Source organism: Balaenoptera ricei, chromosome 12 (assembly GCF_028023285.1).
Source record: "Balaenoptera ricei isolate mBalRic1 chromosome 12, mBalRic1.hap2, whole genome shotgun sequence".
NCBI lineage: Eukaryota > Metazoa > Chordata > Mammalia > Artiodactyla > Balaenopteridae > Balaenoptera > Balaenoptera ricei.
In genome coordinates, this window is record NC_082650.1 from 49,233,262 (window position 1) to 49,255,606 (window position 22,345).

The 22,345-nt window shown below is 35.5% G+C and overlaps 1 protein-coding gene across 2 annotated transcripts in view; it reads left to right on the forward strand.

The window, feature by feature from the left end:
* Positions 1 to 22,345, forward strand: part of REV3L (REV3 like, DNA directed polymerase zeta catalytic subunit) — a 191,305-nt gene that overhangs the window by 86,812 nt on the left and 82,148 nt on the right. For both annotated transcript variants that reach the window (XM_059941399.1, XM_059941400.1), the window contains exons 10-11: positions 8,173 to 8,292; positions 11,007 to 11,244. In XM_059941399.1, the coding sequence (XP_059797382.1) occupies positions 8,173 to 8,292; positions 11,007 to 11,244 (358 nt within the window). The remainder of the gene's footprint in view (positions 1 to 8,172; positions 8,293 to 11,006; positions 11,245 to 22,345) is intronic.

Below are 22,345 nucleotides of genomic sequence, written 5' to 3' on the forward strand. Positions count from 1 at the left end.
AACTTCACTGACCTTGTGTGTCAGTCTTATATCCAGCAACTTTTATTAGTGCTTAGTGCTAATAGTTTATGTCTTTTTGATTGGATTTTCTGTGGATAGAGTCATCGTCAGAAAATAATAATTGTATTACTTCCCTTCCCATCCTTATACTTTTTCTTTTTTAATGTTTTAATGCAGTGCTTAAGAACTTAACAGTAATATTAAGTAGATATGAAAAAAACATTTTTCTTGGCTTTAAAGTGAATGCTTTTATATTTCATCATTAAGTATGAAATTTACTACAGGATATTGGTAGATAAACTTTAATCAGTTTATTATCTCTTCTATTTCTTGCTTGTTAAGAAGTTTGGGTTTTTTAAAATCATGAATGGATATTAAATTTTACCAAATGTGTTTTTTTTTTTATTCTAATGTGTTTTTTTTTTAATTTTTTATTTACTTATTTATTTTTGGCTGTGTTGGGTCTTCGTTTCTGTGTGAGGGCTTTCTCCAGTTGCGGCAAGCGGGGGCCACTCTTCATCGCGGTGCGCGGGCCTCTCACTATCGCGGCCTCTCTTGTTGCGGAGCACAGGCTCCAGACGCGCAGGCTCAGTAGTTGTGGCTCACGGGCCCAGTTGCTCCGCGGCATGTGGGATCTTCCCAGACCAGGGCTGGAACCCATGTCCCCTGCATTGGCAGGCAGATTCTCAACCACTGCGCCACCAGGGAAGCCCTCCGCTTGTATTTCTAACATTGTTTATGCCTTCTCTCTATTTTGTTGTGATCATTCTTACCAGTCTTGTCTATTTTGTTATTAGTTTGAGAACCAGCTTTTGTTTTCACTGATCTCTTTTTTTTTGTTGTTTTGGGATGACCTATTTTCTGTGGTTTTTTTTTGTTTGTTCTTTCATTTTGACTAAACACTATTAGGCTAGCTATGTGTGTTAAAATATTTCTAGGATGTGTTAAAAATATTTCTTCCTGAAGCTTTTAACTCTCTTTTAAAAACTGTTGAAAAACACTTAGTTTTAAGTCTGAATATCAGAAGCAGAAAAATAGAACTGTTTCCAATTAGCTTTCTTATAACTGCTTGCCATATTTTGCTATATAGTCTTTTTTTTAAGATTATTGGTTTTTTTTTTTAAATTAATTAATTTATTTTTAGCTGCATTGGGTCTTTGTTGCTGCACGCAGGCTTTCTCTAGTTGTGTTGAGCGGGGGCTACTCTTCGTTGCGGTGCGCGGGTTTCTCATTGCCGTGGCTTCTCTTATTGTGGAGCATGGGCTCTAGGTGCGCGGGCTTCAGTAGTTGTGGCACATGGGCTCAGTAGTTCTGGCTTGTGGGCTCTAGAGCACAGCTCAGTAGTTGTGGCGCATGGGCTTAGTTGCTCCACGGCATGTGGCATCTTCCCAGACCAGGGCTCAAACCCATGTCCTCTGCATTGGCAGGCAGATTCTTCACCACTGTGCCACCAGGGAAGTCCTATATAGTCTTTTTTTTCCCTACTATTATGTGCTTTTTATTCTCCCTCTCCCTTTGATTAGATTATGAGATTCATTTTATCTTCTAAAAATTATTTAATCCCTCTGTACATTAGACCTTCTATAAAAATCACATGGCAAAAGACTTACATTTTAAAAAAAAAAAAAAAAAAAAAAAAGACTTACATTTTAAAATCATGAATTAAAAGATATTGAGAAATATAAAGTTAATGTAAAATGAATTATTTGAAATTTTTAAACTATAGAGAATTTTATTATTCAAATTGGACAACTTGTCTTTTCTGTTCATTTTATAAATTTTATTTTATTTTTTGTAAGTGGTGAAATTTTTATATTTTAAAAAAATTTTTTTGAAGTATCGTTAATTCACTGTTGTGTACAATAATTTCTGCTGTACAGCAAAGTGACTCCGTTATACATATATGTATATATTCTTTTTCATATTCTTTTCCATTATGGTTTATTACAGGATATTGAATATAGTTCCTTGTGCCATATAGTTGGACCTTGTTGTTTATCTATCCTATATATAATAGTTAGCATTTGCTAATCCCAAACTCTCAATCCTTCCCCTCTCTACTCCCCTCCCCTTTGGCAACCACAAGTCTCTGTGAGTCTGTTTCTGTTTCGTAGAGAAGTTCATTTGTGTCATATTTTAGATTCCACATAGAAATGATAACATATGGTATTTGTCTTTCTCTTTCTGACTTACTTTGCTCAGTATGATAATCTCTACGTCCATCCATGTTGCTGAAAATGGCCTTATTTCATTCTTTCTAATGGCTGAGTAATATTCCATTGTATAAATATACCACATCTTCTTTATCCATTCATCTATCAGTGGACATTTAGGTTGTTTCCATGTCTTGTCTGTTGTGAATAGTGCTTCTATGGACATAGGGGTGCATGTATCTTTTTGAATTATAGTTTTGTCTGGGTATATGCCCAAGAATGGCATTGCTGGATCATAGGGCAACTCTGTTTTTAGTTTTTTGAGGACCTTCATACTGTTTTCTATAGTGGCTGTACCAATTTACATTCCCACCAACAGTGTAGGAGGGTTCCCTTTTCTATGCACCCTCTCCAGCATTTGTTATTTGTAGTCTTTTTAATGATGGCCATTCTCACTGGTGTGAGGTTATACCTCATTGTAGTTTTGATTTGCATTTCTCTAATAATTAGCAATGATGAGCATCTTTCATGTGCCTAATGGCCATCTATATGTATTCTTTGGAGAAATGTCTGTTTAGGTCTTCTGCCCATTTTTCAATTGGGATGTTTGCTTTTTTGTTATTGAATTGTAGGAGCTGTTTGTATATTTTGGAAATTAAGCCCTTGTCAGTCACATGATTTGCAAATATTTTCTCCCATTCTGTGGGTTTGTTTACAGTTTCCTTTGCTGTGCAAAAGCTTATAGATTTGATTAGGACCCATTTGTTTATTTTTGTTTTTATTTCTGTTGCCTTGGGAGGCTGTCCTAAGAAAACACTGGTACAGTTTATGTCAGAGAATGTTTTACCTATGTTCTCTTCTAGGAGTTTTATGATGTCTTGTCTTATATTTAAGTCTTTAGGCCATTTTGAGTTTTATTTTTGTGCATGGTATGAGGGTGTGTTCTAGTTTCATTGATTTACATGCAGCTGTCCAACTTTCCCAACACCACTTGCTGAAGAGACTTTTTTCCCCATTGTATATTCTTGCCTCCTTTGTTGAAGAGTAATTGTCAGTACATGTGTGGGTTTATTTCTGGGCTCTCTATTCTGTTCCATTGATCTATATGTCTGTTTTTGTGCCAATACTATGCTGTTTTGATTACTGTAATTTTGTAGTATTGTCAGAAGTCTGGAAGGGTTATGCCTCCTGCTTTGTTCTTTTTCCTCAGGATTGTTTAGACAATTCTGGGTCTCTTATGATTCCATATAAATTTTAGGAATATTTATTCTAGTTCTGTGAAAAATGTCATGGGTATTTTGATGGGTATTGCCTTAAATCTGTATATTGCTTTGGGTAGTATAGCCATTTTAACAATATTAATTTTTCCAATCCAGGAGCATGGGATATCTTTACATTTCTTTGAGTCATCTTCAGTTTCCTTTATTAATGTTTTGTATCAATAGTTCTCAGCATATAAGTCTTTTACCTCCTTGGTGAGGTTTATTCCTAAGTATTTTAATTTTTTTTGATGTGATTTTAAAGGGGATTGTTTGTTTACATTCCCTTTCTGGTATTTCATTTAGTGTAAAGAAATGCAACCAATTTCTATATGTTAATCTTGTATCCTGCTACCTTGTATTCATTTATCAGTTCTAGTAGTTTTTGTGTGGAGTCTTTAGGGTTTTCTATATATACTATCATGTCATCTGCATATAATGACAGTTTTACCTCTTCCCTACCAATTTGAATACCTTTTATTTCTTTTTCTTGTATGATTGCTGATGCTAGGGCTTCTAATACTATGTTGAAGAGAAATGTTGAGAGTGGGCATCCTTGTCTTGTTCCAGATTTTAGCAGGAAGTCTTTCAGCTTTTCATCATTGAGTATTATATTGGCTGTGGGTTTGTCATAAATAGCTTGTGTTATGTTGAGGTATGTTCCCTCTATACTCACTTTTGTAAGGGTTTTTATCATGAATGGATGTTGAATTTTATCAGATACTTTTTCTGCATCTATTGAGATGATTATGTGGTTTTTGTCTTTTCTTTTGTTGATGTGGTGTATCACATTGATTGATTTGCATATGTTGAACCATCCTTTTGACCCTGGGATGAATCCAACTTGGTCATGGTGTATGATCTTTTTTACGTGTTGTTGGATGCAGTTTGCTAATATTTTATTGAGAATTTTTGCATCTATATTCATCAAAGATATTGGCCTGTAATTTTCTTTTTTGGGTAGTGTCTTTGTCTAGTTTTGGTATCAGAGTGATGGTGGCTTCATAGAATGTCTTTGGGAGTATTCCTTCCTCTTCAGTCTTTTGGAAGAGTTTGAGAAGGATCGGTATAAGTTCTTCTTTGTGCGTTTGGTAGAATTCACCTGTGAAACGTCTGGTTCTGGACTTTTGTTTGCAGGGAGTTTTCTTTTATTACAGATTCTGTTTCACTTCTAGTGATCAGATGATCTGTTCAAGTTATCTATTTCTTCTTGTTTCAGTTTTGGAGGGCTGTATGTTCCTAGAAAGTTGTCCATTTCTTCTAGGTTGTGTAATTGTTCATAGTATTGTTTTATGGTTTTTTGTATTTCTGCAGTATCAGTTGTGATTTCTCCTCTTTGATTTCTTATTTTGTTTATTTGGGTCTTCTCTCTTTTTTCTTGGTAAGCCTGGCCAGAGGTTTGTCAATTTTGTTTACGCTTTCAAAGAATCAGCTCTTGGTTTTATTGATTTTTTTCTATTTTTTTAAATCTCTATTTTATTTATTTCCTCTCTGATCTTTATTATCTCCTTCCTTCTGCTGACTTTAGGTTTTGTTTGTTCTTCTTTTTCTAATTCTTCTAGGTGATGTGTTAGATTGTTTATTTGAGCTTTTTCTTTTTTCTTAAAGAAGGCCTGTATCACTATGAACTTCCCTCTAAGAACTCGTTTTACAAATTTTAATGTACATTGATTTTTATCAGAGTAATATAACTGTCTGTACATACCAGGTAGGATTTAGAGGCTAAAGAGATTGTAAATATTTAGTGATTCACAGTTTCAGGGTTTTTTTTGTTTGTTTGTTTTTGTTTTTGTTTTTGTTTTTATTTTTTTATTTTTCACACACACACACTGTATTTTATTTTTACAAGAGATAAATAGACTGACAGCAAGCATTGTACATGGATGACCACAACAAAAGCAACAATGATTGCAATTACCAAACATGAAACACACTCATACTATGTCATAATATTGACATTTAGTCCAGTAATCCTCCACTGTAACAGCTCCTTTACTTTGCAGTGAAAATTGATTTGTATATTCTTTGCCTCTGAGTCCTTGTGGGATTTTTTTTTTTTTAATTCAGACAGAAAGTCACAAAAATTATACTCATCCTCATCAGTTCACTCAGTCCCATGTAATTAATTTTTTTTTTTTCATCTTGATCTTTTGTTAGCACTTTTATGAGTTCATCAGTTTTTCATTAGAGTTCTGAAAATGCTTATTCATTCAGTTCAGCAGTACAGTCAGTTACTAGAAACCTGTACTTGTCAGGGTCTTTTCCATGAATTTCTTGAAGATGAAAGCCTTTTATAGGAACATATTTGCAAAAGCATCAGAGTACACCCAGAACTGTCTGTAAATGACAAAAGACTTAAAAATGACCACTGCTAAAGATTTGATGAAAGTTCATAATAATGCAGTTGACAAGAAAATTAGTTATTTCTGAGATATACATTTTAAAGTAATAACTAGGATTATTACTTATAACATTATACCAGAACATATAAGATTTTTAGAAATTTCATGTAATGTCTGAAACATTTATATTAACATATTTCCATACATATTTCCATACAAATACAAATATAAGATTTTTAGAAATTTCATGTAATGTCTGAAACATTTATATTAACATATTTCCATACATATTTCCATACAAATACAAATATAAGATTTTTAGAAATTTCATGTAATGTCTGAAACATTTATATTAACATATTTCCATACTAATAACCCAATGAAAGTTTAGTATTAGTTGTTTTGTTTGTTTTTTTATACTGCAGGTTCTTATTAGGCATCAATTTTATACACATCAGTGTATACATGTCAATCCCAGTCGCCCAATTCAGCACACCACCATCCCCACCCCACCGCAGCTTTCCCCCCTTGGTGTCCATATGTCCATTCTCTACATCTGTGTCTCAACTTCTGCCCTGCAAACCGGCTCATCTGTACCATTTTTCTAGGTTCCACATACATGCATTAATATACGATATTTGTTTTTCTCTTTCTGACTTACTTCACTCTGTATGACAGTCTCTAGATCCATCCACTTCTCAACAAATGACTCAATTTCGTTCCTTTTTATGGCTGAGTAATATTCCATTGTATATATGTACCACAACTTCTTTATCCATTCGTCTGTTGATGGGCATTTAGGTTGCTTCCATGACCTGGCTATTGTAAATAGTGCTGCAATGAACATTCGGGTGCATGTGTCTTTTTGAATTACGGTTTTCTCTGGGTATATGCCCAGTAGTGGGATTGCTGGGTCATATGGTAATTCTATTTTTAGTTTTTTAAGGAACCTCCATATTGTTCTCCATAGTGGCTGTATCAATTTACATTCCCACCAACAGTGCAAGAGGGTTCCCTTTTCTCCACACCCTCTCCAGCATTTGTTGTTTGTAGATTTTCTGATGATGCCCATTCTAACAGGAGTGAGGCGATACCTCATTGTAGTTTTGATTTGCATTTCTCTAATAATTAGTGATGTTGAGCATCTTTTCATGTGCTTTGTGGCCATCTGTATGTCTTCTTTGGAGAAATGTCTATTTAGGTCTTCTGCCCATTTTTGGATTGGGGTGTTTGTTTCTTTAATATTGAGCTGAATGAGCTGTTTATATATTTTGGAGATTAATCCTTTGTCCGTTGATTCGTTTGCAAATATTTTCTCCCATTCTGAGGGTTGTCTTTTTGTCTTGTTTGTGGTTTCCTTTGCTGTGCAAAAGCTTTGAAGTTTCATTAGGTCCCATTTGTTTATTTTCGTTTTTATTTCCATTACTCTAGGAGGTGGATCAAAAAAGATCTTGCTGTGATTTATGTCAAAGAGTGTTCTTCCTATGTTTTCCTCTAAGAGTTTTATAGTGTCCAGTCTTATATTTAGGTCTCTAATCCATTTTGAGTTTATTTTTGTGTATGGTGTTAGGGAGTATTCTAATTTCATTCTTTTACATGTAGCTGTCCAGTTTTCCCAGCACCACTTATTGAAGACACTGTCTTTTCTCCATTGTATATCTTTGCCTCCTTTGTCATAGGTTAGTTGACCATAGGTGCGTGGGTTAATGTCTGGGCTTTCTATCTTGTTCCATTGATCTATGTTTCTGTTTTTGTGCCAGTACCATACTGTCTTGATTACTCTAGCTTTGTAGTATAGTCTGAAGTCAGGGAGTCTGATTCCTCCAGCTCCATTTTTTTCCCTCAAGACTGCTTTGGCTATTCGGGGTCTTTTGTGACTCCATACAAATTTTAAGATGATTTGTTCTAGCTCCGTAAAAAATGCCATTGGTAATTTGATAGGGATTGCATTGAATCTGTAGATTGCTTTGGGTAGTATACTCATTTTCACAATGTTGATTCTTCCAATCCAAGAACATGGTATATCTCTCCATCTGTTGGTATCATCTTTAATTTCTTTCATCAGTGTCTTATAGTTTTCTGCATACAGGTCTTTTGTCTCCCTAGGTAGGTTTATTCCTAGGTATTTTATTCTTTTTGTTGCAATGGTAAATGGGAGTGTTTCCATAATTTCTCTTTCAGATTTTTCATCATTAGGGTTTTTTGTTTATGTTTTTTTAATTACTCTGTGTGACTGGTTAGATATTCCTGTGGCTTTCATTAAGTTTTATTATGTTTTTATTTAACATACGTCAGTAACACTTCAAAATTTTAAATAGGTTTACATTGTAATGTTTCCTAATTTACACAAATTCTAAACAATAAGTTTCAGATTTAGGTCATTTACTTTAATGTTTTTGTATTCTTTGTCCTCTTAAGGTCATATTAGACACAAAGTGGAGGAAGCTGTTATTAATGAAGAAGCAATTTTGAACCTCATGGAAAACAGTCAGACTTTTCAGCCTTTGACCCAAAGACTGAGTGAGTCACCAGCTTTCTGTAAGTAACAATTGTGCCATAAATTTTCAGTGTCTTATATCAACAAAAGTGCGTATGTCAGGCAGTATTTTTTTCTTTGATTTGAAGAGGTTAATATTGCATGTTTGATAAATTCTTGCTCAGTATAAAAATGAAATCTTGAATTATAAGATGTAGTAGCTTCCTTTTTGTTTTCTGCACAGCTTTTTCTGAAAAATAGTTGTGAAAGAAAATAATTCTTTTTTTTTTTTTTTTTTTTTAACTTGACTTTGTTTGGAAGAGAACCATATTGCTTTAAGGGGAAATATGCTTATTTTGAATTAAAATTCTCCAAAGTTAAGAACATTAATAAAATACCATAATTGATTCTTTCTTGGTAAGTATCAGGAACTTCCCTGGACAATTCCTTTCGAGCTGTTAATTTTTGACTAGCATGTAGAACATGACAGTTATTTCTGAGTATCTTTGCATCTCCATAAATGCATTTTCATTAATATGATAAACCATTTGCTAGATATCATTTCAATAATTTAGTCTAAATTACTGGCATTTTTCAGAAATTTATTTAAATTTTCTTTGCAAAAAGTGAGATATCATTGAACTTCATGCCTCTTGCTTTGCTTGGTATAGTGATTTTATGTTTCTTGCTCACTTTCTGTTTTTCCATTCTTACTGTATCAAATGAGGTATAGCATCAAATGTTATCCTACCTCTCTACAGTGTCCTCTCTCTGTTATTTACATTTTCATTTGAGTGGAAGATTAATTGAATGACTAGGGACAGTACCAAAATTATTGTACACAGTCATATTTCAATAACATTTTCTATGGAGGTAGGTAGCTTTTTTCTTTTTTAAATGAATGACATGACATACGTAGAAAGAAATGATCCAAAGACCACATTTAAAAATTAATTTGAAGTTTATAATCTAAAATGTTTTATTTCTCTGAGTAAATAAATATGTATATACCTAAATTATATTTTAGTTATAAAAAAACAAAGAAATTGAAAAAGAGAGACATATCCTTATTTCATTATATTAGGCAAATATAATGTATCACCAGCTGATATAATTCCACCTTGCATAAGGTTACAAAGAATGCAGTCTCAGTGTTAGAGATCTGAGAGTCAAGTATCTATACATTATTTGCCAATATTAACCATTTTTAAAGTATGAGGCAGGAAAAATTAACTGCAATTCTAGGTTTAAGAAATGGATTTTTGCCAAAATGGCTCTTATAAGCAAATATCTTCAATTTTGCCTTACAGTTGGTAGCCTTACAGTTGGTAGCATGATTGAACCAGTTTCTTTCATGTCAACAAAGAAAACCTGGAACTTAATTGTTTAGTAAATGGGGAATCTGTGATCTCATTTTACAGAGAAAAAGGTTGTGTACTAGATTAGAACAAACCTCCATCTTTATGATCTTTTTAAAAAAAATAATAGCTTTTATTGGGATATAATTCACATATTGTAAAACTCACCTTCTAACATGTACAGTTCAGTGGTTTTTAGCATTTCAGGTATTTATGCAACCATTTCCACTATCTAATTCCAGGACATTTTTATCACCCTAAAAAGAAACCCAATACCCATTTGTAGTCACTTCCCATTTTTCCCTCCTCTCAGCCTCTGGCAACCTCTAATCTATTTTCTCTTTTGCTGGATTTACTTATTTTGGGCATTTCATATAAACAGAATCATATAACCTTTTGTTTCTGTATTTCACTTAGCATAATGTTTTCAAGATTCATTCATGTTGAGGTATATATCAGTATTGCATTCCTTTTTACTATTGAATATTGTTGCATCATATGGATATATACCATATTTCATTTTTCCATCTTTCTGTTGATGGATATTTGTGTTGATTCCACTTTTTTGGCCATTGGGGTAATGCTGCTATGATTATTCATGTATAGGTTTTCGTGTGGACATATGTTTTCACTTCTCTTGGATACATACCTACCTAGGAATGGAATTACTGCCTTATTTGGTAACGCTGTGTTTAACATTTTGAGGAACTGCCAAACTTTTTTTCCCGAAAACAACTGCACCATTGTACAATTCGACCAGCAGTGTTTGAGGGCTCCAATTTCTTCTCATCCTTGTCAACACTTGTTATTATCTGTCTTTGATGTTAGCAACCCTACTGCATATGATGGTGATATTTCAGTGGTGGTCTTCAAGGTTTTTAAGTAATGTTATTAATCACTTTTAAAACTCTCTCGTGTTTTTCAACTACAGGTTTTGACTGTCCTGTGAGCTAAATACAGCTTAAGATCTTGAGGGATAAGTTGTTCACATTATCATTTTTAAGGCACTTGCTTAGCATTAATTCATATATTTATTATATATTTTATACTTAGTTTGATCAGTTGTGATTATATTTGGTTTAGTGCTCCTCAACCTTGCTTGTGCAGTAAGAGATTGGGCAGCTTGTTAACATGCAAATTCCTGGGCCCTACCTCAGAAATTCTAATTCATTAGGTGTGAGATGGTGTCTGGGAATTTTCTTTTTAAGGACACAAAATCATTTCTAATGCAGGTGGTCCAAAGATTACACTTTAATGGAAGAACTGCATCAATACATAAATCTTTGTACCAGCTGTATCCTTTCAGCATGTGCCAGCATCTGTGATTCTTGTTGTTGTTTTATATATAATTGATCTGAATTATTGAATTATTCAGAAAATTTAAGTTGTTTGTTGGTGATGCTTCACTTGTTTTATAGTGGACAGTAGTCCTGATGAGGCTCTGGTACATCTTCTTGCTGGTTTGGAAAATGACGGATATCAGGGGGGAAGAAATAGGATGCCATCATCATGTCGTTCCTTTGGAAACAGTAAAAATCCTCAAAATAGTGATGATGAAGAAAATGAACCACAGATTGAAAAAGAAGAAATGGAGCTTAGTTTAGTAATGTCTCAGAGATGGGACAGCAATATTGAAGAACATTGTGCCAAAAAGAGGTAACTTTTTAGTTATTTCAGTTGCTTTAATAACTTCCTTTGGTCATTATCATTGTTCTTTAATCAGAAATTATTTCTTACTATTATTCATAATAAAAAATACCTAATAAACTAAATTGACTTCTTTGAAATCTCTTTTAAATAGTGTGTAAACTTTATATTCCAAGCAAAATAAAATTTTGGTACATTTAAAAAGATTAAACCTAACTTTATTTTTTTCCATTATTAACAAGATATAATTGATATACACCACTGTATGAATTTTCGATGTACAGCGTAAAGGTTTGATTTACAATATATTATGAAATGATTACCACAACAGATTTAGTTAACATCCATCATCTCATATAATTACAATAAAAAGAAATGGGGGAAATTTTTTGTCTCCTTGTAATGAGAACTTTCATATATATCATACATATAGCATATATGTACATATGTATTATACAGCAGTGGTAACTATCGTCACCGTGTTGTACATTATATCCCTAGTACTTATTTGTCTTATAACAAAGTTTGTGTCTTTTGACTACCTTGCTCCAATTTGTGCTCTCCTCATAAACCTAACTTAGAAATCATCTGTCTGTATATACAGTAGTAATATGTGGGTCATAAATGGGGCAAAATAGAAGTGCCTCCTTATCTCAGAACTTGAGGAAAAAAGAATGCCCTTTGAGAGTTAAACTCTTATGGGTTGGAGCAACAAATATAGAGTCAGCTTGAAGACAAGGAATGGCTTCTATGTCTGATTAGATCGAAGGAGTTAAATATTAATGAATGAATGAATGTCAGAAGCAGTCACTGATACTCTGTTCCATTTCTCAAAGAAAATGAGTAAGATGGCAGTGTGGTTTTCTTTTTGTTCTTTTTTTTTTCCCTTCTTTTTACATTTTAAACTTTTTTAAAGTATAGTTAATTTACAATGTTGTGTTAGTTTCAGGTGTATAGCAAAGTGATTTGGTTTTTTATATATATATTCTTTTTCAGATTCTTTTCCATTATAGATTATTACAAGATATTGAATATAGTTCCCTGTGCTATACAGTAGGCCCTTATTGTTTATCTGTTTTACATAAAGTAGTATGTATATGTTAATCCCAAATTCCTAATTTATCTCCCCTCCCCCCCACTGTCCCCTTTGGTAACCATAAGTTTGTTTTCTGTGTCTGTGAGTCTTTCTGCTTTGTAAATAAATTCATTCGTATCATATTTTTAAAAATATTTATTTATTTATTTTGGCTGTGCTGGGTCTTAGTTGCGGCACACAGGATCTTTGTTGTGGCATGCAGGATCTTTAGTTGCGGCATGCAGGGTCTTAGTTGTGGCATGCAGACTTCTTAGTTACGGCATGCGGGATCTAGCTCCCTGACCAGGGATCAAACCCGGGCCCCCTGCATTTGGAGTGTGGCGTCTTACCCACTGGACCACCAGGGAAGTCCCCATTTGTATCATATTTTAGATTCCACATGTAAGTGATATTATATGATATTTGTCTTTCTCTGTCTGACTTAGTTCCCTTAATATGATAAGCTCTTGGTCCATCCATGCTGCTGCAAATGGCATTATTTCATTCTTTTTTATGGCTGAGTAATATTCATATATATATATACACACGTGTGTGTGTGTATATATATCCATATATATATATATATATATATATATATCCCACATCTTCTTTCTCGATTCATCTGTCGATTGACACTTAGGTGGCTTCCATGTCTTGGCTATTCTGAATAGTGCTGCTGTGAACATCGGGGTGCATGTATCTTTTTGAAGTAGAGTTTTCTCCAGATATATGTCCAGGAGTGGGATTGCAGAATCATATAGTAGCTCTATTTTTAGCATTTTAAACCACCTCCATACTGTTCTCCATAGTGGCTGCACCAATCTGCATTCCCACCAACAGTGTAGGAGGGTTCCTTTTTCTCCACACCCTCTTCAGCATTTGTTATTTGTAGACTTTTTAATGATGGAAGTTCTGACTGCTGTGAAGTGATACCTCATTGTAGTTTCAATTTGGATTTCTCTAACAATTAGTGATATTGAGCATCTTTTCATGTGCCTGTTGGCCATCTGTATGTCTTCTTTGGAGAAATGTCTGTTTAGGTCTTCTGCCAGTTGTTTGATTGGATTGTTTGTTTTTTTAAAATTTCTTTTAAAGTGTTTATTCCTTTTATTTTATTTTAAATTTATTTATTTATGGCTGCGTTGGGTCTTCGTTGCTGCCTGTGGGCTTTCTGTAGTTGCGGTGAGTGAGGGCTACTGTTTGTTGTGGTGCGTAGGCTTCTCATTACGGTGGCTTTTCTTGTTGCAGAACATGGGCTCTAGGCGCGCAGGCTTCAGTAGTTGTGGCTCGTGGGCTCTTGAGTGCAGGCTCAGTAGTTGTGGCTCGCGGGCTCTAGAGTGCAGGCTCAGTAGTTGTGGCGTGGGCTTAGTTGCTCCATGGCATGTGGGATATTCCTGGACCAGGGCTCAAACCTGTGTCCCCTGCATTGGCCGGCGGATTCTTAACCCACTGCACCACCAGGGAAGCCTTGGTTTTTTTTTTTTTATATTAAGCTGCATGAGCTGTTTGTATATTTTGGAAATTAAGCCCTTGTTGGTCACATCATTTGCAAATATTTTCTCCCATTCCATAGGTTGTCTTTTCATTTTGTTTGTGTTTTCCTTTGCTGTGCAAAAGCTTTTAAGTTTAGTTAGGTCCCATTTGTTTATTTTTGATTTTATTTCCATTAATCTAGGAGATGGATCCAAAAAAATGTTGCTGCAATTTATGTCAAAGACTGTTCTGTCTATGTTTTCCTCTAGGAGTTTTATAGTATCCAGTCTCACATTCAGGTCTTTGATCCATTTTGAGTTTATTTTTGTAAATGGTGTAGAGAATGTCCTAATTTCATTCTTTTGCATGTAGCTGTCCAGTTTTCCCAGCACCACTTGTTGAAGAGACTGTCTTTTCTCTGTTGTATATTCTTGCCTCCTGTGTTGTAGATTAATTGACCTTAAGTGCATGAGTTTATTTCTGGACTTTCTGTCCAGTTCCATTGATCTGTGTGTGTGTTTTTGTGCCAGTACCATACTGTTTTGATTACTGTAGTTTTGTAGTATACTCTGAAGTCAGGGAGCCTGATTCCTCCAGCTCTGTTCTTCCTTCTCAAGATTGTTTGGTTATTTGGGGTCCTTTGTGTTTCCGTACAAATTTTAAAATTTTTTGTTCCAGTTCTGTGAAAAATGTTACTGGTAATTTGGTAGGGATTGTATTGAATCTGTAGATTGCTTTGGGTAGTATGGTCATTTTTAACAACATTGATTCTGTCAATCCAAGAACACAGTGTATTTTTCCAGCTGTTTGTGTCATCTTCAATTTCTTCATCAGCATCATAGTTTTTGGAGTACAGGTCTTTTGCCTCCTTAGGTAGGTTTATTCCTAGGTATTTTATTCTTTTTGCTGTGATGGTAAATGGAGTTGTTTCTTTAATTTCTCTTCCTGATCTTTTTTTTTTAATATAAATTTATTTATTTTATTTATTTATTTTTGGGTCTTTTTTGCTGTGAGTGGGCTTTCTCTAGTTGTGGCAAGTGGGGGCTACTCTTTGTTGCATTGTGCAGGCTTCTCATTGCGGTGGCTTCTCTTGTTATGCAGACTCTAGGCATGCGGGCTTCAGTAGTTGTGGCTCACGGGCTCTAGAGCACAGGCTCAGTAGTTGTGGTGCATGGGCTTAGTTGCTCCGCAGCATGTGGGATCTTCCCAGCCCAGGGATCAAACCCGTGTCCCCTGCATTGGCAGGCGGATTCTTAACCACTGCGCCACCAGGGAAGTCCTCTCTTTCTGATCTTTCATTGTAAGCGTATAGAAATGCAACAGATTTCTGGTATTAATTTTGTATCCTGCAACTTTACCAAATTCATTGTTGAGCTCTAGTAGTTTTTTGGTGGCGTCTTTTGGATTTTCTATGTATAGCATCGTGTCATCTGCAAACAGTGACAGTTTTACTTCTTTCCAATTTGAATCCCTTTTATTTTTTTTTCTCTGATTGCTGTGGCTGGGACTTCCAAAACTATGTTGAATACAAGTGGCAAGAGTGAGTATCCTAGTCTTGTTCCTGATCTTAGAGGAAATGCTTTCAGCTTTTAACCATTTAGTATGATGTTAGGTGTGGGTTTGTAATATATGGCCTTTATTTTGTTGAGATGTGTTCCCTCTATGCCAACTTTCTGGAGAGTTTTTATCATAAATGGATGTTGAATTTTATCAAAAGCTTTTTCTGCATCTGTTGAGATGATCATATGATTTTTATTCTTCAGTTGGTTGATGTGTTGTATTACATTGATTGATTTGCATGTATTGAAAATTCCTTGCATCCCTGGGGTAAATCCCACTTGATCATGGTGTATGGTATTTAATGTATTGTTGGAGTCAGCTTGCAAGTATTTTATTGAGGATTTTTGCACCTATGTTCATCAGTAATATTGGCCTGTAATTTTCTTTTTATGTGATATCTTTGTCTGGTTTTTGTATCAGGGTGATGGTGGCCTCATAGAACGAGTGTGAAAGCATTCCTTCCTCTGCAGTTTTTTGGAGTAGTTTCAGAAGGGTAGGTGTTAACTCTTCTCTAAATGTTAGGTAGAATTCACCAGTGAAGCCATCTGGTCCTGGACTTTTGTTTCTTGGGAGTTTTTAAATTACTGACTCAATTTCAATACTGGTAATTGGTCTGCTCATATTTTCTATTTCCATTTCTTTTTTTTTTCTTTTTTAATATTTATTTATTTATTTTGCTGCGTCAGGTCTTAGTTGCGGCATGCGGGATCTAGTTCCATGACCAGGGATTGAACCTGGGCCCCCTGCATTGGGAGCGTGGAGTCCCAGCCACTGGACCACCAGGGAAGTCCTTCCATTTCTTTTAAGTTGTCCATTTTATTGGCGTGTAGTTCCTTGTAGTAGTCTCTTATGATCCTTTGTATTTCTGTGGTGTCAGTTGTACCTTCTCCTTTTTCATTTCTGATTTTATTGATTTGGGCCCTGTCCCTTTTTCTCTTGATGAATCTGGCTAAAGGTTTATCGATTTTGTTTATCTTTTCAGAGAACCAGCTTCTTAGTTTCATTGATCTTTTGTATTTTTTTTTTTAGTCTCTATTTCCTTTATTTCTGCTCTGATCTTTATGATTTCTTTCCCTCTACTAACTTTGGGTTTTGTTTGTTCTTTCTCTAGTTACTTTAGGTGTAAGATTAGGTTGTTTATTTGAGATTTTTCTTGTTTCCTGGGGTAAGCTTGTATCGTTATTGTTATAAACTTCCCTCTTAGAACTGCTTTTGCTGCATCCCATATGTTTTGGATCGTAGTATTTTCATTTGACTCTAGATATTTTTAGATTTCCTCTTTGACTTATTCAGTGATTCATTAGTTGTTTAGTAACATATTGTTTAGCCTCTGTATGTTTGTGGTTTTTGCAGTTTTTTTCTTGTAGTTGATATCTAGCCTCATAGTGTTGTGGTTGGGAAAGATGCTTGATATGATTTCAGTTTTCTCAGATTTACTGAGGCTTGCTTTGTGGCCCAGTATGTGATATATCCTTGAAAATGTTCTCTGTGCACTTGAGAAGAATGTGTATTCTGTTGCTTTTGGATGGAGTGCCCTATATATATCAATTTAGTCCATCTGGTCTAATATGTCATTTAAGGCCTGTGTTTCCTTACTGGTTTTCTGTCTGGATGATCTGTCCATTGATGAAAGTGGGGTGTTAAAGTCCCCCACTATTATTCTGTTACTGTCAATTTCTCCTTTTATGCCTGTTAACATTTTGAGGTGCTCTTATGTTGGGTGCATATATATTTGCAATTGTTGTGTCTTCTTGGATTGATCCTTTGATCATTATGTAGTGTCCTTCTTTTTTTTTTTTTTTTTTTTTTTTTAAGACTATTTTTCGAGGGGATGATTTTTTTTTTTTTTTTAATAGCTACTTTATTATTTATTTATTTATTTTTGTTTGTGTTTGGGTCTTCGGTTCGTGCGAGGGCTTTCTCTAGTTGCGGCAAGCGGGGGCCACTCTTCATCGCGGTACGGGGACCGCTCTTCATTGCGGTGCGCGGGCCTTTTCACTATCGCGGCCCCTCCCGTTGCGGGGCACAGGCTCCAGACGCGCAGGCTCAGTAGTTGTGGCTCACGGGTCCAGCTGCTCCGTGGCATGTGGGATCTTCCCAGACCAGGGCTCGAACCCGTGTCCCCTGCATTAGCAGGCAGATTCTCAACCACTGCGCCACCAGGGAAGCCCTGTAGTGTCCTTCTTTGTCTCTTATAACGTCTTTATTTTAAAGTCTATTTTGTCTGATGTAAGTCTTGCGACTCTGGCTTTCTTTTGATTTCCATTTGTGTGGAATACCTTTTTCCATACCCTCACTTTCAGTCTGTATGTGTCTCTGGATCTGAAGTGAGTCTCTTGTAGGCATCATATATACAGGTCCTGTTTTTGTATCCATTCAGTCAGTCTGTGTCTTTTGGTTAGAGCATTTAGTCTGTTTTCATTTAAGGTATTCATTGATATATGTTCTTATTGCCATTTTGTTAATTGTTTTGGATTTGTTTTTGTAGGTCTTTTTTTCCTCTTTCTTTTGTTCTCCTGTGATTTGATGACTGTCTTTAGTGTTACGTTTGGATTCCTTTTTCTTTTTTGTGTATATATTATAGATTTTTTGTTTTGGGGTTACCATGAGGTTTTTGTATAGCAGTCTATATACATACGTGCTTATTTTGAGTTGCTGAGCTCTTAATTTCAAATGCATTTTAGATACACTCTATTTGTACTCTCCTCCTGTCGTGATTACTATTTTTGATATTATATTTTACATATAATTGTTTTATGTATATCTTAACTGCTTATTGTGGATACAGATGATTTTACTACTTTTGTCTTTTAAACTCCCTACTAGCTTTGTGTATGGATGATTTCCTACCTTTATTGTATGTTTGCCTTTACCAGTGAGCTTTTCCATTTTGTCATTTTCTTTTTTCCAGTTGTGGCCTTTTCTGCCTAGAGAAGTTCCTTTAGCATTTGTTGTAAAGCTGGTTTGGTGGTGCTGAGTTCTTCTGGCTTTTGCTTGTCTATAAAGCTTTTGATTTCTCCATCAAATCAAGGAACTTTGCTGGGTAGAGTATTCTTGGGTGTAGGTTTTTCTCTTTCATCACGTTTAAGTATATTGTGCCACTCCATCTGGCCTGCAGAGTTTCTGCTGAAAAATCAGCTGATAGCCTTATGGGAGTACCCTTGTATGTTATTTGTTGCTTTTCCCTTGTTGTTTTTAATATTCTCTCTTTATCTTTAATTTTTGTCAATTTGATTTCTGTGTATCTCAGTGTGTTCCTTCTTAGGTTAATCCTCTATGGGACTGTCTTTGCTTCCTGGACTTGGGTGACTTTCCCAAGTTAGGGAAGTTTTCAGCTATTATCTCTTCAAATATTTTCTCATGCTCTTGCTCTCTGTCTTCTCCTTCTGGACCCCTGTAATGCAGAAGTTTAGCACTCTTGATGTTGTCCTAGAGATCTCTTAAACTGTCCTCATGTCTTTTTTTTTTCTTCTTTTTTCTTTTTTCTGTTCAGCAGCAGTGATTTCCAGTACTTTGTCTTCCAGTTCAGTGATCCATTTTTCTTCCTCATTTAGTCCACTGTTGATTCCTTCTTTTGTTTTTTTCTTTTCATTTATTATATTCTTCAGTTCTGTTTGATTGTTCTTTATATTTTCTAATTCTTTTTTAAAAACTTCTGATTTCTCATTATCTGCATCCATTTTTCTCCTGAGTTCTTTGATCATCTTTACAATCATTACTCTGAACTCTTCCTCAGGTAGATTGCCTATCTTCACATCACTTAGTTCTTCTTCTGGGGTTTTATCTTTTTCCTTCATGTGAAACATATTCCTCTGTCTTCTCATTTTGTCTAAATTGCTGTTTGTATTTTTATGTATGTGGTAGGTTAGTTATGTTTCTCGACCTTGGAGAAGTGGCCCATTGTAGGAGATGTTGTATGCGTCCCAGCAGTGCACTCCTCTCTCATCACTCAAGGGCCCAAGTCCAGGTGGTCCCAGGGTAGCGTCTAGTCTGCATTTGCGGACTTGGTCTTGCTTGAAGTGTTCTTGCTTCTGGTGTCTGCCCCCTGGTGTGTGAGGCTGGTCTAGAGGCTTGTACAGGCTTCCTGTTGGGAAGGGCCAGTGCCTGCCCACTGGTGGTTGGAGCTGGGTCTTGACCCTCTGGTGGGCAGGGCTGTGTTTAGCAGCTCGTCTAGAGGTGGCTGTGGGCTCAGGAAGTCCTTATGCAGCCTGTCTGCTGATGGATGGGGCTATGTCCCCACCCAGTTTGTTGTTCGGCCTGAGGCGTCCCAGCACTGGAACCTAAAGGCTGTTGGGTGGGCCTAGGTCTTGGTGCCAAGATGTCAACCTCCAGGAGAGTTCACACAGATGAATGCTCCCCGATATGTCTGCCACCAGTGCCTGTGTCCCCAGGGTGAGCCACAGCCACCCCCTGCTTCCCCAGGAGACCCTCCCAGACCAGCAGGTAGGTCTGGCCCAGGCTCCTATCAAATTACTGTTTTTGCTCTTGGTCCCAGTGTGTGTGAGATTTTGTGTGCACTGTTTAAGACTGAAGTCTCTATTTCCCCCAATCCTGCAGAGTTTCTGCAATCAAGCCCTGCTGGCCTTCAAAACCAAATGCTCTGGTGGCTCCTGTTTCCAATTGCAGACCTCTGGGCTGGGGGAGCTGACATGGTGCTCAAACCTCTCACTCTAATATAATTATTCTCCAGTTTGTGGGTCCCCCACCCAAGGGGTATGGAATTTGATTATACTGCAAGTCTGCCACTCATACCCAACTCATTGTGGTTCCTTCTTTATGTCTTTAGTTGTAGAAGATCTTTTCTGGTGGCTTCCTGTCTTTTTCATCAATGATTGTTCTGCAGTTAGTTGTGATTTTGGTATGCTCATGAGAGGAGGTGAGCTTAGTGTCCTTCTACTCTGCCATCTTGGCCACTCTCCTTGGCAGTGTGTTTTTCTAAATCAGTTTCTTGTGAGGTTGATTGGTTTGAGTCTGCCCCTGAGCTGTATGCTCTGTGTGTGGAAAAAGCTGGGCCTCTGAGCTTAAAACACTGAGTGTGCCTCTACTTCAAACTTGTGTAGGCAGTACTAAAACTTCTAAAGTCTGTTTTTGAAAGATGAATGAGATTAACCTATATATCATATTTACACACATATGTATTACATATATACATATATAGTATTATAAATATATATGTAATGTAGCTCTAGTTTCTCAACATTATCTAATATAAAAAAATAAAATTTCTGATACCATCTCCTGTTATCTGAGTATATATCAGAACCCTCTCTTCTATATTTTCACAGTATGCTCCTACAAAGAATTCCATTTTTATTCTGTGAGTAGGAAATTCCAAACCTGTGAAATAATTATTTCATACTTCCTTCCTAGTTTCACATACTTGGTTCCCTTTGCTGTCACAGTGTTAAATCGGTCAAAGACTCAGCTCCTTGACCTTTGAAGACCTAATTTTACCCGAGCCAGACAGAATCAATGTTCTATTTCCTGATAGATTTGACCCTCAACAGTGTCATAAAAGTGCCTTTTGCTGATATTTCCTAATCTGTTAAAAAAAAGGGGGGGTGAAAGACATACAATTTCTTGTAGCTATTCTATAAATTTTTTTGTCAATTTTTTTCTGTATAAACTTTATAAATCTTTTAATGAAATATCCTGTTCAGAAATGCCTCAACCACATCAACATCTTTTGGAGCATAAGCAGTCCTAAATGATAATAGGCAGTGGTATAAAATGGCTTTGTTCTTGTGTCTCTGGTTCTTATTTCTGTAATGACACCACTTTGCCTTCAACTTCTGGAAGTTTGTAACTTCAGTGTCATATTTAATTTGCTCTCCTTTACACCTCTAGTTGTTGTTAAGCCTATCTAGTTTAAGCCTTCATTATTATTTATCTGGAATACTATGAAATCACTTTTTAACTGGTCTGCTTGCTTCTAGTTCTGCTCCCCTATAATAGGGGTGATACTTACGATTATTAAATAAACACTTTGTGGGCACTTAGAGAAGCAGAGACTATCAAGACCTTTCATGAGTGCAAGTCGTGCTCTACTGCCTTTATATCCATTTTAAATATGGTTACTTAGAGAAATGTAATAATCATATTGAGTCTTAATTTCAGCCAGATATTAAACAACGTCTTACATAGCATCCTTGTGGATAAGGAGTATACATGGTAATAGTGACTGATTAGGTGGGTTCACAGAGAACTTGCATGATTTTGCATTCAAAAACCACTTAAATGCTGCTGTGTGCCAAGTTTCATGCTAGATTGAATTCAGATTGTCAGAAACATTGGAGATTGGTAATTCATTGAATGACAAAATATAGATTCAAAAATATCTTGAAACTAAAAAGATGATGCCTAATAAAGTGTAGAGTCATAGGTTTTATGTTCAATCAGTCAGCTTCACAAATATAGACTAGATAGACCTACGATTCATTCTGGGCTTAACAATTTCTGTGGGAAGGTCATAAATTTTACTTTATTAAGAGCACAATAAATCTGTAGTGTTGTATGGTTGCCAAAATAGTGAATTTAATTATTGTCTACCAGCTGTACCTGGGGTAACATTTATTATTCTGACAGATTTTGGATTTTATTAGTAAAATAATTATAGTATTTATCTGATATATTTAAATCTTGCTGTAATAAATAGGATTGCTTCTTTGATATTTTAGCTAAATTTGTTGACTGATATTTTTATTTGATCATGTGGCATTTCATGATGCATTTTCCTTACTTCCATTTGTTTTTCTTTTTCTTCATCTTTCATTGTTTTATTTTGATATTGTCCATTTGATTTTTACCTTCAACCTATTATTAGCATTTCTTCTACGGTTTCTTAGATTATACCTGGTTTAGCTATTTATACTTTCATGCCCATATTAAGTAGATACACATTCAAATATGTAACATTCTTATAAAATCACCATCTCCTTGTTCCCAGTGGTGCCAACATGTTTAAAATAATAGACCTGGTTTATCCCATGATTAATTAATGCT